This window comes from Penaeus vannamei, chromosome 21, assembly GCF_042767895.1.
Source record: "Penaeus vannamei isolate JL-2024 chromosome 21, ASM4276789v1, whole genome shotgun sequence".
Lineage (NCBI taxonomy): Eukaryota > Metazoa > Arthropoda > Malacostraca > Decapoda > Penaeidae > Penaeus > Penaeus vannamei.
In genome coordinates, this window is record NC_091569.1 from 1,218,392 (window position 1) to 1,235,891 (window position 17,500).

The following is a 17,500-nucleotide window of genomic DNA, read 5'->3' on the forward strand; positions in this document are numbered from 1 at the left end:
TGGTTGTGGTGTTCTGTTATTACTGGTTGTGGTGTTCTTCTGTTATTACTGGTTGTGGTGTTCTTCCGTTATTACTGGTTGTGGTGTTCTTCCGTTATTACTGGTTGTGGTATGAGTGTCGCCGTTACGAATGTTGTTGCTGTTGTGCTTCTGTTGGTAGTGTTGTTGATAGCTATTATTGTTACTGTTGTTATTGTTTTGTTGTCATTTCTATCATCGTCATTATTATTATTGTTATTATTATTGTTGTTATTATTATTATTATTATTATTATTATTATTATTATTATTATTGATATCATCATTATCATTATTATTATTCCTATTAGTGTTGCTATTTCTATCATTATTATTACTTTTTTGTCATTGCTATTGGTATTATTGATATATACTACCATTCCTGGCCTGATACTCACCAGACCTTTTTTAAGAATCCTCATGTCGTTCAACAAGGGTTTTGGCGTTGATAATCAAGATGAATGTTGAGCTCGAGGTCTCTGTGACTTCTTCTTCGTCTTCGTCTTCTTCTTCTTCTTCGTCTTCGTCTTCGTCTTCGTCTTCTTCTTTATCTTCTTCTTCTTCTTTACCTTCTTCTTCTTCTTCTTCTTCTTTTGCCTGTAGGAAATTAGCTTCAGATAGGAACGCTCGCTGTAGTTTATGGTGATGGAAGCCGGTTTCGGTCTGTGAGGGCATATGTCACGTTGGCTCGAGGAAAAAGGGGAGATGCAGTAGTGGTAGGGAGAGAGGGTGGTGCAAAACGAAGAGGGGGAAGGTGAAAAAAGATGAAGGAGAAGGCGAGGAGAGGGAAAGGAGGAGGAGGAAGAAGAAGAAGGAGTAGGGAGAGAGGGTGGTGCAAAACGAAGAGGGGGAAGGTGAAAAAAGATGAAGGAGAAAGCGAGGAGAGGGAAAGGAGGAGGAGGAAGAAGAAGAAGGAGTAGGGAGAGAGGGTGGTGCAAAACGAAGAGGGGGAAGGGGAAAAAAGATGAAGGAGGAGGCGAGGAGAGGGAAAGGAGGAGGAGGAGAAGAGTAGGAGGAAGAAGAAGAAGGAGTAGAGAGAGAGGGTGGTGCAAAACGAAGAGGGGGAAGGGGAAAAAAGATGAAGCAGGAGGCGAGGAGAGGGAAAGGAGGAGGAGGAGAAGAGTAGGAGGAAGAAGAACAAGGAGTAGGGAGAGAGGGTGGTGCAAAACGAAGAGGGGGAAGGTGAAAAAAGATGAAGGAGGACGCGAGCAGAGGGAAAGGAGGAGGAGCAAACGAGTAGTAGGAAGAAGAAGAAGGAGCAGGGACAGAGGGTGCTGCAAAACGAAGAGGGGGGAGGTGAAAAAGATGAAGGAGAAGGCGAAGAGAAAGGAGGAGGAGGAGAAGAGTTAGAGGAGGAAGAAGAAGTTGTAAGAAGGAGTAGTAGTAAGAAGAAGAAGAAGGAGTAAGAAGAAGAAGAAGAAGGGGCCCAATCCGAAGACAAAAAAGAAGGAGAAAAGGAAAAATATAAAGAAAAAGAATGCAATTATGATGACCAGTGAGGAAAGGTAAAGGGATGGAATGGTTAATACAAAAAAGAAAAAATACGGGAGGCGATTGCGGTTTCTACACCGCCGATTTGGTAGTCCTAAATTGAGGCATTTTAATCGATGCCGCCCCCCCCTCCTACCCACTCCCCCCTCCTCTTCCTCCCCGTTCCCCCCCCCCTTCTCGTTCTTCCTCCTACCTCGATTCCTCCTTCTCGTTCCCCCCTCCTCCTCCCATCCCCCATTTCTTCCGCGATTCCCCATCCCCCTCCTCCTCTCCGCTTCCTCCTCCTCCTCCCCGCTTTCCCCCTCCCCTCCTCCCCTTTCCCCCTCCTCCTCCTCCCTGCTTTCCCCCTCCTCCTCCCCGCTTCCTCCTCCTCCTCCCTGCTTCCTCCACATCCCCCCTTTTCCCTCTATCTTCCATCCCCACTTCCCCCCTCCCCCTCCCGCTTCCCCCTCCTCCTCCCCGCCTCCCCCTCCTCTTCTCCGCTTCCCCTCCTCCTCCCCGCTTCCCCCTCCTCCTCCCCGCTTCTCATTACCCTCCTCCTCTCCCCCCCCCCCCTGCGTGACATGCTAACAAAGCTAGTTTGACCTATTGTCTTATCGCATGGCGGAGGAGGCCGGCAAGGAGAGGGGACTAATGACGCGATAGAGAGAATCAGATTGAAGTCCGGAACGCCTTGACACCCCTCAAGCGTCGCGGCAGCGTGTCCGTGTTGCAATGGCAGAGCGTGCAATCGTGTTCTTTAGAGCGTGTTTTGTTGTTGTTGTTTGTTGTTGTTTGTTGTTGTTGTTGTTGTTAGGATTGCCATGTGAACAAAGAGGTCGGACTGCCTTGGGCACGGAGAACGATTTTTCGTTAACTAGCATCCTTCATCCCGGGGTTCTTGGGGGATTGATGGGGAGGTTATGAAGGGAAGAAGGGGGGAGGGGGAGGGATCGGGTGTAGGGGGCGGAGTGGAAAGGGGGGGAGGAGAGGGGGGACGGAAAGGGAGAGGAAGAGGGAATGGAGGGGAAAAGGGAGAGAGAGAGAGGGGGAGGGAGGGAGAGGGAGGGGGGAAAGAAATGGAAAGCGAGAAAGAAAGACAGCGAGAAATAGGGTTAGAGAGAGAGAGGGGGGGGGGAAGGAAAGAAATGGAAAGCGAGAAACAAAGATAGCGAGAAAGGGTTAAAGAGAGAGAGAGAGAGGGGGGGGGGGAGAAATGTAAAGCGAGAAGCAAAGACAGCGAGAGAAAGGTTTAGAGAGAGAGAGAGAGGGTGGGGGGGGGGGGGAAGAAATGGAAAGCGAGAAATAGGGTTAAAGAGAGAGAGGGGGGATAGGAAAGGAATGGAAAGCGAGAAATAAGGTTAAAGAGAGAGAGAGGGGGGGAGGAGGAAAGAAATGGAAAGCGAGAAAGAAAGACAGCGAGAGAGAATGACCTAAAAAAAAACGGGATTTTATATTTTGTAACGCCTGGCTTGTATGGCAAGCACGTCTTACGCAATCGAGTGTCCTCCGGCAGCAGCGGCACTCCATTCCCATTGTCTCGGAGGGTTGCCCACTTGAAGAAGCCAGCGATGAGGACCCGGCAGCAGCTCGCTCTGTATTGAAGCATCATTAAATGCTCTACCAGTTCTTATCCAGCGAGAACTAGCGTGGTCAGGACAAGGGGTTGCAACATCAGACTGTCAGACAGCCCGGTTCTGTTTCTAAAGGCGCTGATTTGGGCCTCGCCGCCCTCAGCCCCGCGAGCGCTCTCTTAAACGGGTCGTGAACTGAAATTGATTGTTATGACAAAAAAAAAAAGTTTTTGTTGTTTGTTTTGGTTTGAATGTAAAAGTACGGTTGTTGACCTTACGGTGGAGTATATTTTTTTTTTATTAGCTCATCTAAACTTAGCTGAAAGGGGAAAAAAAAGTTGGTCAGATAGCTTGCTTGGGCAGGAACTGCGGCAAGTGTTAAGTCGTCTGAAGTTGCTGCCCTTCTAGCGAAAATTAATGCTGGACATCGGTGACGTAATGGGGGTTCCCCAGAAGAGAGTGGCTGCTTGCGGAGTGGAAACCGTTAGTGTGGGAAAAACAGGGACTGGTATCTCTATTATGGTAAATATTATCCTTATTATTGTTAATGCTCTGTTTTATTAATGTTGTTGCCGTTGTTATATTATTGTTGCCGTTGTTATATTATTGTTGTTGTTCTTTCCACTGAGATTATCTATTTTTACTTATTATTACAACATTGTCCTTTTGGTACTTTAACCTAAAGAGATCAAACAAAGTGCATCCCCAGAGCTCGTGCCAGAAGTAAAAGGGACAGCATGGGTAGGGAGACGTGGCATAAATGTCAAGTCCTTGCGGGATTTGATAACACTAGTTTGCTTCAGTTTTACTCTCACTTTTTACACATCGCGGAAACTTTGTGTCGAGGTGTATGCTCAGTGGGAAAAAAGATCTAGTGAGGGGAGAGAGCGAAAGAAGCTCGCGACGCGGAAGCAGGAGCAGGGGCGGAGGGAAGGCCGAGGAGCAGCTCGAGGCGGGCGGCGCGAGGAGGAGGTGGATGCAGGCGAGGGACGGGCGGCGCGAGGAGGAGGTGGATGCAGGCGAGGGACGGGCGGCGCGAGGAGGAGGTGGACGGGCGGGAGCGAGGGCGAGGTATGGGTGGCGTAGAGGCGTATCATGCAGCAGTCTATCAGGTGCCGCCGCGTCGTCGCCCCGCCCGCCCGCGCGCCCCTCGTGGTCGGTTCGCGGTTCCCTGGATTTCACGGTTCTCTTCAGAGGTGGCTGTTGGGTGATTTGCGCGAGTTGGTGCGGAGGTTGAACCACGCTGGAGACACCGTTTTAAGGGTGATCCCGTCCTCCTCTAGAACTTTGGCTTGCATTCCTGTCTTCTTGGTGTGCGAAGCGGGGTTGCATAGCCCGTGCTCTACGTGTCAATATCAATGCACGTGTGTCTGCACGTAGACTGCTGCGTCGAGGGGAAAACCGTACACCCTACAGAGGGAAGTTCACCAATGAAACATTTTGAATGGACGGAAAAAAACTTAGTGAGTAAACGCATCAAAGGCAGTGTTGCAAGACCCTTTGATCGCAGCTAACGAGGCCCGAGAGATAAACAAAGGCCGGCCGCAGGAGCGGGCGTGTCGGCTGCAAGACTCGGCCCACAGTGAATTGTCCTCAGCCATCGATCCGGGTCGACCTTGAGCCGGCCACGGAGCGCGGACCCTCCGGCGGGAAACGTTTCTCGCCCCCGACGCCTCCGACGCCTCCAAGGCCCTCGGAGCCGCGTCGGTGCGCTGCGGACTCGGCCTCGCCTCGGGGCTCGTCACAGCTCTGGTTGGGAGCTTTTGTGCCCCGAGATATTTTGTTGATCTCTATTGAGAGGTAGTATGTGCGCGCGCGCGCACACACACACACACACACACACACACACACACACACACACACACACACACACACACACACACACACACACACACACACACACACACACACACACACACACACACACACATACATATAAACATACAAACATACATACATACACGCACACATAGTATATATGTAATGTGTGTAAATATAAACTGTGTATATATATTTATATGCATGATGTATAATATATATATATATATATATATATATATATATATATATATATATATATATATATAATATATATCTATATCTATCTATCTATATATATATATATATATATATATATATATATATATATATATATATATATATATATATATATATATATATCACATATGTATTTTTTATTTATCTATTTGTTTATTTATTCATTTATATATGTATGTATGTACATACTATATGTGTATATATACACATATACATGTATACATACATAAAAAAAATCAAACTTATCTGAATCCGCGCGACGCAAGTGCCTCGTGACAGCTGTTTCCCGCACGTGACCTCCCACCTTTCCCGTGGTGAGCGAGGGCGACGAAGGGGCGCCTCGGCCTCGGTCCCGCTGCAGTAGGACGGGAGTGTTGAGGCCTCCAGTAAAGCGGGAAAAAAAGGGAATGATTGCTTCAAGAAAGTACTTTGTCTTTCTAGGTGATATTTATTTATCTCTTTATTTTTATTTTATTTTTACTTTTTTTATTTGATTTATTTATTTATTCTTGGTTTCATGTTATTTATTTTTGTGTAGTTTTCTCTTGATTGTATTATTTTTTTCTTTTATATTTTCCTTGGTTTCCTGTGCCATTCAGGGGTTAGCCGCTCCTTTTAACGGCGCGCTATCCCTTGGGAGCTGTTGGACAGAAATGTACTGGGAGCGAGGAGAGGCGAAGATAGGATGGAAGGAGGTGAATCAGTAAGCGAGAGGGAGGGAGAGAGAGAGAGAGAGAGAGAGAGAGAGAGAGAGAGAGAGAGAGAGAGAGAGAGAGAGAGAGAGAGAGAGAGAGAGAGAGAGAGAGAGAGAGAGAGAAAGGGAAGGAGAGAGAGAGAGAGAGAGAGAGAGAGATATGAAGTGAACCTTAAAATGTATATTATTTAAGTCTGATCAAGTGTGCTGCATTACAGTTAACTTGCATGTGTTACACACATTCCCCACCACTTCGCGGTCTACCTGTCTGTATCTGCATTTATATAGATCTATTTATGAATATACATGTATATCCAATGAAAGGGCAGTAGAAGCAGAATAAAAACGTGACGTTTCGAACTTGTCAAGAGTTCCTCATCAGACGTAATAAAAAAAAAAATCAGTTTGTAGTACGTCAGATGCGGAACAATATTGACATTCGAAACGTCTCTTCATTATGTCGTTTCTCTTGCGGCAAGACTTTCACTTCATGTGTATGTGTACACGTCACTGCGTTTGTTTGTTTGTGTTTGTGTTCATCTGTATATATAATTGATCTTAAACCTTGAACCCAACACCAGTCTCCGCCCCAACCCCCTCCATTCCCCTCACCTCCTCCCCGACTATGCAATATCGAGTGTCCATACAACAGACTCGCCTTGCAAAACAACTTTTATTTGCATTTTGAAAGATTGCATCGTTTTTTGGTTATATGCTACTGGGGATTTCAGGTGCTGCGAAAGGGCCTCGGCTATTTACGTCAACGGCGATTCTCCTCATCAGAATTTTTCAGGTTACCAAATTTCCTTGCCGTCTTGCACAACTCGCAGCAGCATTAGCCGGCTCCGCTTAAAAGGAAATGCGCTGTCCTGTGTTTACGGTCCTCTAGGAAAATTTTGGTCGTGGGGAGGAAGAGGAGGGCGGCGCTTGCAAATCTACGTGATTGTATTACAGCCGCGGGAATCCAATTTAGGAACACTTGAATTTAAATAAGAATGGGGTCGTAGCCAAGCCAAGGACTGGAGGCGGAAACCAGTTGGAGTATGTGAAGTAGACGCGACACACATAAACAAACGTACACGCGCACACACGCACACATTCAACACCCCCCCCCCACACACACACAAAAAAAAAATATATGGAGAGAGAGAGGGGGGGTATTGTTCATTTTGAAAATCATGGTGAAGGTTTTTAGGCCTATACGGGAAGTCCCCAAGAAAGAAATGCTGCAGGTGCACGCACAGAGCCTACATTCACGCCGAAAGCCACCGGAAGCCAGAAGCCAGCAGCGCTCTATTTCAAGAGCGAAGTTCTGGTGGCGGAGTACTGACGCTATCGCCGGCCCCTCTGACGGATTTGGTTGATGACGCGCAAAACCCGTGTACATTGCTCGGTTCGATCCTCTTAACTCTAGGCTAGTCAGTTGTACCCCTCTTCGCCCGTCCCTCTCCTCCTCGCCCTCTTCCTCGTCCTCCTCCTCTTGTCTGTTTGCATATAGATCTATCTTACGGTATGTCTCTCTCTGTCTATCTGTCTGTCCGACTCTCACTTTCCTGCAATTTCCTTTTATAAATAGCTGAACATTTTTGTTGTTGTTGTAGAGGCTTATAGTGTAACATTTCTTCTAAGCACGTATGAGCTTGAAAGGGTGTTTTCCGATGTTTCCTTTTCGACTGATGTAAACCTGATGTTCTGTTACAGCGAGTGAGGATGAACGCTTTCCACTCTGATGTTATCGCATTGATGGAAGCAAGTGAGACATTCCTTCCTTCATTGGTATTTTCGAGCTGCTTTGGCATCGAATCTTCGCGAGAGAGAGAGAGAAAAAATGAAACTAACACAAGATCCGATTATCCGCATTTGAGAATCTGGTTGCAAACATCTCTCTTAGAAACTAATTAGAATGATCCTTTTCATGCCCAGATAACCGCGAATATGCGTAATGGGATTAAGGTGTTAGCAGAACACTTCCTGCTCGATACAATAGGAGCAGCGGAAGGGGTGTAAAGCAGGAAACTCCTGTATTCAGTCCGTACTTTACACCTTCTCTTTCACCTCTGCTTTTATGAAGGAAGTCGGGAGAAAGTTTATATCCTTGTTTTGGCTTTTTCCTCGCACAAGATGCGTATCGCCATGTAAGAGCGAGGCGTTCAGGGACACTTCTGTTCTGCAAGTGCGGGTACTTGGTGTTGAGTGCTGTGTGCTGCGTAATAAGGCAGAAAGTAAAGGAGCAAGGAGGGTAGAACTAGGAGAAATAAGGCCGAGGTGATAAAAAAAAATCGCAATATAAAATGAAAGCACTGTTACGAGAAGGTACAGGCTGACCATTAACTGAAATGACCTACATTTGTTTAGGATATGTGAGCGTCGAGATTTTACGATATGCGGGTGGGTTTGAAGCCGGCGCGCCGCCTTTGGTTGGACTCAGGTAAGACGGCGCTCCGGTCGTGCCTTGTCGCGAGAGGTGTGCTTCGGGGCAGGACGAGTCGAGGAGGGTGTAGGGGTAGGTGGGAGAGGGAGAAATTATTGACCATTTCTCGATGACGGCATCGTGGCTGGAAAATCTTGGTATAGCAATTTGAACTCTTTGCTTCTGTGGGATATTTATATGCTACTTTTGTTATTGAAATCACCCTTTGAATAATTTTTTCACTTGTATTGTGGACAGTCCTGAAATTGTCAATCACTGTTACTATTGTTAGTTGCTACAATGCCAGCTACCTGCTGTCTCATGCATCTTATATATCTATTGTTGTATGACTGCATTGCAGTCTTCTGTTTGTTTGTTTTTTATGCCAATGTTTTTTGTGACAAAGTCTAACAGGTATCTTTTACTTTCAGATGGAAATCGTCTGAGGATATATTCATGTCGAGCTCAGGAAGCACGATATTGAGTCAGCCAATAAATGAAGAAGATGGAGAGCCAGTATGTTACACTAAATCTGGCAGCTCCCATCGCTTGGTGACCTCAGTGTCCGCATACCCCTTGTCCAACACCAACACCGTTTCCACTGGCATAAGCAATTCAACATCTGCTGCTGCTTCTACCTCCACCATATCTTCCACATCTTCCTCCTCATCAGCCTCCACAAATGCCTTCTCCCACATGAATTCTCTCCAGTCCCCTCCCACGTCCAGTCAGACTCCTGCGGGTTGCCACACCAATGCCAATGCCAACCTCCCTTACGCTGTCAGTAACAGCTCCGAGATGCCAGTGTCCAACATCATCAGCACTTCCACACCAATTGGAGACGTAAACAATGCCCAGTGTAACTCCATTGGTGGCATAACTCCTCTTGACCTGTCCACCATACCCCCAATAACACACGTCACTCTGCCCACACCCACTGAAAATGGCGAGGGTAGATTCAGGTAAATTTTATGAACTGTTCTAACCTGTCTTGTGTTTCTAGCGAAGACAGTTGGTTAAGAAGCCACATGGAGGAACATGTTAGTTAAGAAGCCTTATAGTGAAAATTTTAGATCTAAATTTCAAGAGAAAAGTTTATAAAAAACATCATTTATCAGATAAGTCAAGTTTTAATTTAATGCAGCTAATTACTTCTTATCTTACAAATAGGTAATTGTGTGTATATATATCTGTGTGTGTGTGTGTGTGTATGTGTGTGTGTGTGTGTGTGTGTGTGTGTGTGTGTGTGTGTGTGTGTGTGTGTGTGTGTGTGTGTGTGTGTGTGTGTGTGTGTGTGTGTGTGTGTGTGTGTGTCTCTCTCTCTCTCTCTCTCTCTCTCTCTCTCTCTCTCTCTCTCTCTCTCTCTCTCTCTCTCTCTCTCTCTCTCTCTCTCTCTCTCTCTCTCTCTCTCCCTCTCCCTCTCTCCCTCTCTCCCTCCCTCCCTCACTCCCTCCCTCACTCCCTCACATCCTCTCCCTCTGTCCCTCCCTCCCTCACTCCCTCTCCTTCTCTTTCTCCCTCTCCCTCTCCCTCTCCCTCTCCCTCTCCCTCTCCCTCTCCCTCTCCCTCTCCCTCTCTCTCTCCCTCTCTCTCTCTCTCTCTCTCTCTCTCTCTCTCTCTCTCTCTCTCTCTCTCTCTCTCTCTCTCTCGCTCTCTCTCTCTCTCTCTCTCTCTCTCTCTCTCACTCACTCTCTCTCTCTCTCTCCCTCTCTCTCTCTTTCTCTCTCTGCCTCTCCCTCTCTCTCTGCCTCTCCCTCTCTCTCTGCCTCTCCCTCTCTCTCTGCTTCTCTCTCCCTCTCTCTCTGCCTCTCTCTCCCTCTCTCTCTGCCTCTCTCTCCCTCTCTCCCTCCCTCTCTCTCTCCCTCTCTCCCTCCCTCTCCCTGTGATAACCACACACATACACATACTCAGTGAATAGTATTATATTTTAATGCAAATTGAAGCAATGAGGGTAAGAGGATGTTCTGTAGTTCATGCAATAATTTTATTTTCAGCCATAGTCCCACACCAAGCCCAAAACCAAGTCCTACTCTCCTGCCACGGCAACCTTCCTGTGATAGCAGTGATGACCGAACAAACAGAAACGAAAACTCAGGATATATATCTCGAGAGGGTAGTATGGAGCGGTCATATGTGGATACTTCGATCGACCACCAGCCCTTGGACAAGACAGTTCCAGTAAGTTTAAAATCTGGTTTTCTCTTTTGATTCTTTGAATAGAGTGTCAACTATCATGACTTCAAGACAGTAGTTTGGATTTTCCAATTATCTGATTGCTTTTCTTGGTTTCCATATTTTATTTGTTGTTTGATCACTCAGTAAAATACCAAGTTGATTTATATTTCCATTATATTAGAATCATGTATGAAGATTATTTTAGTGGTGATGCTATTTACAGTTTAGTGTAAACATTGTTATTTAGCTAGAAATATCTAACATGGTAAATGTTGCTATTTCAAAATCATACTCTAATGAGTCTATTTGCGTTGATTGCAGTATTATATTTATATCTGATATTTCTATGAGAGATTAATTAGGGAGCTTAACTAAGAGATTAATTAGGGAGCTTAACTAAGAGATTAATTAGGGAGTTTAGATTTATAAGATGTATAAAAAAAATGTATAGGGATAGATAGCTTCTAAATCCTTTATAATTGCTCTTGTTTATCAAATAACTTTCTCTTCAGCATGACTCAGTGAGCCGATCATCAGAGTCTAGTCGGTCTGTAGAGGCACCTCGGACCCCAGAGATTAGCCACAGTATTAATGGTCTCGCAGTCAAAGAAAGAAAAGAGTCCCGAGATTCTAAATCTAGTGATAAGAAGAGCAATAAGGCATGGTACAAGATGCTGAATCCAACGTACAAGAGCAGATCAGAGGACTTGAAAAGATTATTTAAGGACCTGCCATCAGATGAACGACTTATCGTGGGTTTGTATCTCATTTCACTCATAGTGTCTGTCTTAATTTTGTCAAGATGCAGTTCGTTTTCACCTCTCTACACCACGGAAGACACAGAAGTTATGAAACTCACCAAATGCATTTTTATGGATGTTCAGACTTATAATGCATCTTATGATAGTTTTTTGTTTGTTTTTTGAGATCAAGGTCTTGATGTCATTATGTTTGATTTTTTGAAAAAAGAAGTTTAGTACGCTGATAGAATTTGAAATTGCATTTCATTTCCAAGAACAAAAAATTGTCAAACACTTGAGTTTGTTGAGGCCCCTGTCTACAATTTGATTTTTTGGGTAAAAGTCTCAGAGCAGTTACAAGTTTGAAACCACCAGTAACTTTACTTAGCCCATTTGACGGCCCCACTTGATGCCATAATTGATTTTACACACCAGATTTTCCAGTTGGCACTGACTGCATCCCATTCATAGGAAAATAGTGGCAGGGAAATGGGCTGCCAGGTTTTTAAAAGCTGATGGGCAATTGAAGTATATTCTCAAACAAGGCAGCAAGGTCCTCAAAGGCTAATATTGAATGTTTTCAATGTCCAGCACAGTGGTTCTTAACCTTTTTAGAGTCACAATCCCCTTTAAGATTCTGATGAAAGCTATGGACCCCCTTAACCAGAAATATGCACATAAACAAATTTGCATGTAATGTGTATAGTGTATTTTATTTAGTGTAATTTGTTTGTTTCATATATATATTAGATTCTGAAAGTATTGAACTTTAAAGTAAACAATCTAAAAAGAAACGCATCTTTGTATGCAAGAAGTAAGTTTTAATTTATTTATTTATATATTTCCACGTACCCCCAGAAAGCCATCCATTGGCTACAGGTTAAGAACTCCTTGTCTAGCTCATTATCACAAATTCCAGTCAACTTTATGGGTACTGAAATAAAATGCATTATGATTTATTTACAGGCTCTAGACATAGATTATTACAAACTCCAGTGAACTTTGTGGGTACTGAAAGGAAATACATTACCATTTGTTTACATAGACTGAGTGCAGCAATAACAGATGGACATATTTTTGACATAAAAAAATGTAAGAAAATATATTTTGTTATATAAAGATGGTAATGTCAAAGAAAGAACAGATGTGGAGCCTTGAGCAACCACAAAAGGTCAAAGATCTTGAATGAGTCTGACATTTTCACTCATCTGAGCGTCCATACATACTTCTGGTAACTAATTTCCCAGGCATACAGTTATACATCCTTGTGCCACCCCCAAATGGCCTGAAATATTGCAGGACCCATCCTCCCCTGTATGTTTGTAATATTATGTGAGCTGCTGTGGAGGGACTGACACTCATATGTGGAACATTTGCAGATGTGGTTATCATTGATTATGACCTAATTATATTTTGAAATTAATGAATATTATTTAAAAAAATAAGTGGTGCACAACATACAAGTTTTTAACATTGATTAGGAGTCAGGGGAACTCTCCTCCCCCAAAAAGTCTTCCTCCCCCATCCCCAAATTTTTTATAATAAAAATAGGCATCCTGCAACATATTCGTTGCTTGTAGAAATTCCTTGTCTGCTATCTTTTTTTTCTTTTTTTCTTTTTTTTTCATTCAAAATTTCACTTGAGTAAACTTTACAAGTCAAACAATGTATCAGATTTTAATAATAATTCTTAAGTTTTGAATGATTGTGAGTGAATGGTAAGGAATTTACGTATTTGTAGGCATATAAAAATCAGCAAAAATCTATTCCTTTCAAAACTAAAAAAGTAAAAAAAAAGATGTTTGATTGTATGAAATGTCCTTCTTGAGGAGAACTATGCTTTTGAGATTGGAAAAAAACTGGGACAAGGGATTTCTACCATATGAATAACAGTTTTTGAAAATTGGCCTTATTTTTTCATAGATGTTCACTTTTCATATACCATTGTATTTAAATCAGAATCTTCTATATATCACAAGAGAGCCATTGCCTAGACCTTTCTATTGTTGCTTGTTACATTAGATGGGATCGTTGGTTAGTGCTCAGCGTCACAAAGCACGGGATGCTTGTCAGTGAAAAGCCATCCAGTGCTGCCACCATGGGATCCACATAACCATGTAACAAGTTTGTTATGTGACACATTGCAACTTCAGTGCACACCACAGCTGCTTCCTTTGCAATACCTGAGAATGGTCCCCAACATGGTTTGCCACTTTCTTTTTGCTAGCCCCTCTGCCCTCCAGTGACTATCAAGCCCAACCCAAAGTGGATATTAGAATGGAAGTCCTATTTATTCCCAAATTCAGTTCATAAAGTGATATTATCTAAGCTGAACCCTCAGCTCATATCAGAGGAAAGTACTATTATCTTGAAAAAATTCCATTGATACAATCTTCTTCAGAAGTGTTATATGTAGGAAAGAAAATTGTGGTGCTCACTGTACCCATGCTGATACATTGATTTCATTAACTTAAGAAAACAATGATAATTAATAGTAATGGTGATAACAAGAGGTAATAATAATGATGATACTAATGGTAATAATGATAGAAATTATGATAGTGATAGTAATGATAATAACACTAGCAATGACAGTTACAATAACAATGACAGTAATCATCATTATCATAATGATAATGATAATAATAATGATATACAGTAGTACTAATAGTGATCGGAGTAGTAGTGCTAATAGTAGGGTTAGTAGTAGTGGTAGTGGTCATGTTGGTTGTATGATGTGTCTCTAACCATTGGTGTCCATGCATTTAACCCCCTGTCGGCATAAATTTGGGTGTCTGTGTATCTGATTACCTGTTTACATCTGAATGAATGCCTGTTTGTGTATCAGTGAGTGCCTATTTATATGCATGTGAACACCTGTTTATGGTGAAGCAAGTTCTTGTTTCAAAATTGTTGTGCAGATATACAATATGTATTTTTAGAGATGATAAATCCCATGAAATAGAAAAGAATCATTGTTTCTCTGTCTCATGATCAAAATAGACAATATAGTAGGCATAGCTTTTTTTCCTGTTAGTCTTCATAAAATCTTCTGGCTCGGATCTCTTCCTCTTGGCTCTTGTAGGCAGCTCTCTAGGTCCTTTACACTGCTACAGCAAGTTATTTGTTGAGGAAAGAAATTTTCACTGAAACACTTAGAGATATTTGAAATTTGATATTTCACAATATTTCTTATCACATCCTTTTAATTTTATGATTTAAATATTAGGGTGATGTTAAACTAACTCTTACAGTGTGTGACACTATTATGTCTGCCTTAGAAAATTGGAAATATCTGAATTAGAAATATGATCAAATGTTTTCCGTAACACTAGCTAAAAGACTGAAAATAACTATAAACAGATATGTTCTTGGCATAAGGAAAAAGGGCATGGATAAGATTGAAGGAACGGATGATTTAGGAAAGGAAGGTTCTACCATTTGAACTGGTTTGTGTTGGTGTGAGTTCCCACTGGTATGGCTGGGTTCTAAAGGGGAGTGGAGATCGACGGGGGAACCAGCGAAACTCCTGGTGGCTGTTGCTTAGCTATGGTGCTGCTGGATGATCTTGAGACGAGGCTTGATCTCATTCTGGTCTATACAGCTTAAGTACACAGGAGCTATGTAAGCGAACAGGGAAGGAGAAAAACCTGCAGTCCAGTCAGAGAGCTGTGAGGTGGCCTTATGAGTCAGTCAGGTCTTGGCAGTGAGTCGTGAGAAGCGCCTGTTGGTGAGTGAGTGAGGACAAGGCCGTGGACATGGTGGACCCAACCTGGGCAATTATGCCAAACTGCAATTTGCTGGTCGTGGTTGCTACGGTACTCCCCCTCCAGTGAGTGAGCTAAGCAAGTGAAATACAAATGTCCGTATCACTCCATGGGTCACCAGTGTGGTAACAGAAACACACAGAGTGATTTGTGTTTTATTTTTAGAGAAAGGTAAAGCTTGTGTATAAGCGGTGGAGAGTGAGTCTTGTTGTAGGTGATGCTGAACTCCGAATGATGATCTGGAAACTGAGGTCACAGATTATATATTAGTCAAATGATGTCAGGTCTAGTGATGATGTTTTAGCTTTTGCCTCGGGGGGACTGCCCACTTTGCCGAACCTGACAGATGATGAAGCTCGGTGGGCGCTACTATGCTAATGAAGGTGGGTGCAGGGAATTAAGATTGGAAGGTTATGCACACCGGTGAACCTGACCAAATGGCAGCGATCACTCCGCATTGCTACAATACTCCCCCTCCAGTGAAACGACAGTGGGAGCAAAAGTAACAGAGAAAGTGTTGACCATGGCAATAGTCTGGGTGGTTGGGCTTGAATGAGAGCCATCCTCTCACTGAGCTCCCTGATGTAGTCACGAGGTGAAAGCGTATTGTTTTAGGGCTCTATGACCAGGTCAGCTGGTAGGGTGAGTGTCGTGCCGTAGACTAAGTCAGCTGCTCTGTAGCCAAGGTCTTGCTTCATAGCTACCCAAATGTTGAGGAGAATAAACGGTAGATGATTCACCCAGCCATAAGGGGTAGCGCTGGAGAGAGCTGTCTTTAGCTCTCGGTGAAATTGCTCAACCATACTGTTGGAAGCTGGATGGTATGCCGTTATTAAGATTTAGTTTGAACCCAGGAGTCTCTTTAGAGTGCATACTCAAAAAAGCGGCCACAGTTTGTGATGATTTTTGTAGGCAACCTGAATCTTGCCATCCATCCGGCAACAAACCTTCAGGGTGTCTGTGGTAATGCCCTTGATGGGAAACGTCTCAGGCCAATGAGTGAATATGTCGATTACAGTTAGGAGGTAAGCATAGTTACCATTTGTGGAAGTGGGCACACAATATCGAGGTGGACACGCTAAAAACGCCTCTCTAGAGTGGGGAAGTTGTGCCGCGGTGAATTAGTGTGTCTATGTACTTTGCTTTTCTGGGACTCCAGACAGGTTCTGCTCCAGTTTCTGTCATCACTGTTGATGCTGAGCCAGACTATTTTGCTGGTGATTAGATGTTGTATAGCCCTAATGCCATGATGATGGTAAGCCTGGAAGAATCATCAACGGAAGACAGGGGAATGTATGGGTGTGGACAGTCTGTTGAGATGTCACAGATGATGGTGATGCCACTAGGAAGAGGGACACGTAAGAGTAGATTGCAGTCCTCCTGAAATAAAGGTGGAAGAGTTGCATCTGTTGCTCTGCTGCTACCTCTTCATAGTCAATGGTTCCTTCAGGAAGAACAACATTGGCAATCGTAATCCTGGAGAGGGCATCGGCTTCCTGGTTATTGGAGCCCTTGACATGACATGGATGTGTTTGATGAATTGGGCTATTTAGTCTTGTTGCCTTTCCTATCGCAGATTTTGCCGTTGGCTGTGAGTCTGCAGGGCAAATGTTAGGGGATTGTAGTATGTCAGGATGGAGAATAGGTGGCCCTCGATGTATTAGGAGAAGTGCTTCACAGCACAGTAGGCTGCAAGAAGTTCACATCCAAAGGCACTGTTATGGGTTTCACAGCTTAGAGAATATGCTGGAGCACCACAACTTGCAATTGTGGAAAGCCACTTCTGTTACTGACGTCTACTAAAGGGCTTTTAGATGCCCCTTATGAGGTTTAACCAACATCTTGTTGAGGGGAACGGCTAGATCTGCACACTTTAGGATGAAACACCTGTAGAAGTTTAGCATACCCAGGAACCGACACAGCTGATGCTAAGTATTGGGTCTGGTAAAGTTAGTGGTTGCTCTTACCATCTCTTGGGTAGGAGTGAGGCCTTCAGCTGAAATTGAGTGGCCCAGGAAGGTCCATTAAAGCACTGCAAAGAGGCACTTGGATGGGTTGATCACAACTCTGTAGTCACTGAGGCGTTGCGAGAGTGCCCTCGTATGTATGAGATGTTGTTCTTCCATCTGGCTGGCGATGGGGATGACATTGAGGTAGACAAAACAACCTCCAGGACTGCGGGTGACTTCATCCATAAAACACTGGAAGGTCTAAGCAGCGTTCCAAAGACCAAAGGGCATCCAGGTGAACTCAAAAAGACCAAAAGGTGTTGTGACAGCTGTCTTTGGGATGTCCTCAGCAAGGGGTATCTGGTGGTAGGCCCTTACCAAGTCAGTGATGAAGAATATACTGCAGCCTTCCAAATTCTGTGAAAAAGCCAAGGCTGTGGACCTTGTGAACCCAACCTAGCCAACTATGCTGGTTGCAGGTCATGGTTGCTATAAAAGCATGAAGCAGAATGGAATAATTGCGTACATAAGTTAGGCCTTGAAGACCACTGGTGGAAAAAATGGGTGAATAAGGAATATAAATGTTAGTGAATGTAGTCATCTTAGTCTTAAACCAATAGAAGTACCACTTAAGTGGTATCTCTCC

At 43.8% G+C, this 17,500-nt stretch overlaps 1 protein-coding gene across 1 annotated transcript in view; it reads left to right on the forward strand.

The window, feature by feature from the left end:
- Positions 1-17,500, forward strand: part of LOC113815494 (protein Aster-B) — a 50,550-nt gene that overhangs the window by 2,437 nt on the left and 30,613 nt on the right. The window contains exons 2-4 of the mRNA XM_027367558.2: positions 8,655-9,185; positions 10,218-10,401; positions 10,911-11,154. Coding sequence (XP_027223359.1) covers positions 8,655-9,185; positions 10,218-10,401; positions 10,911-11,154 — 959 coding nt within the window. The remainder of the gene's footprint in view (positions 1-8,654; positions 9,186-10,217; positions 10,402-10,910; positions 11,155-17,500) is intronic.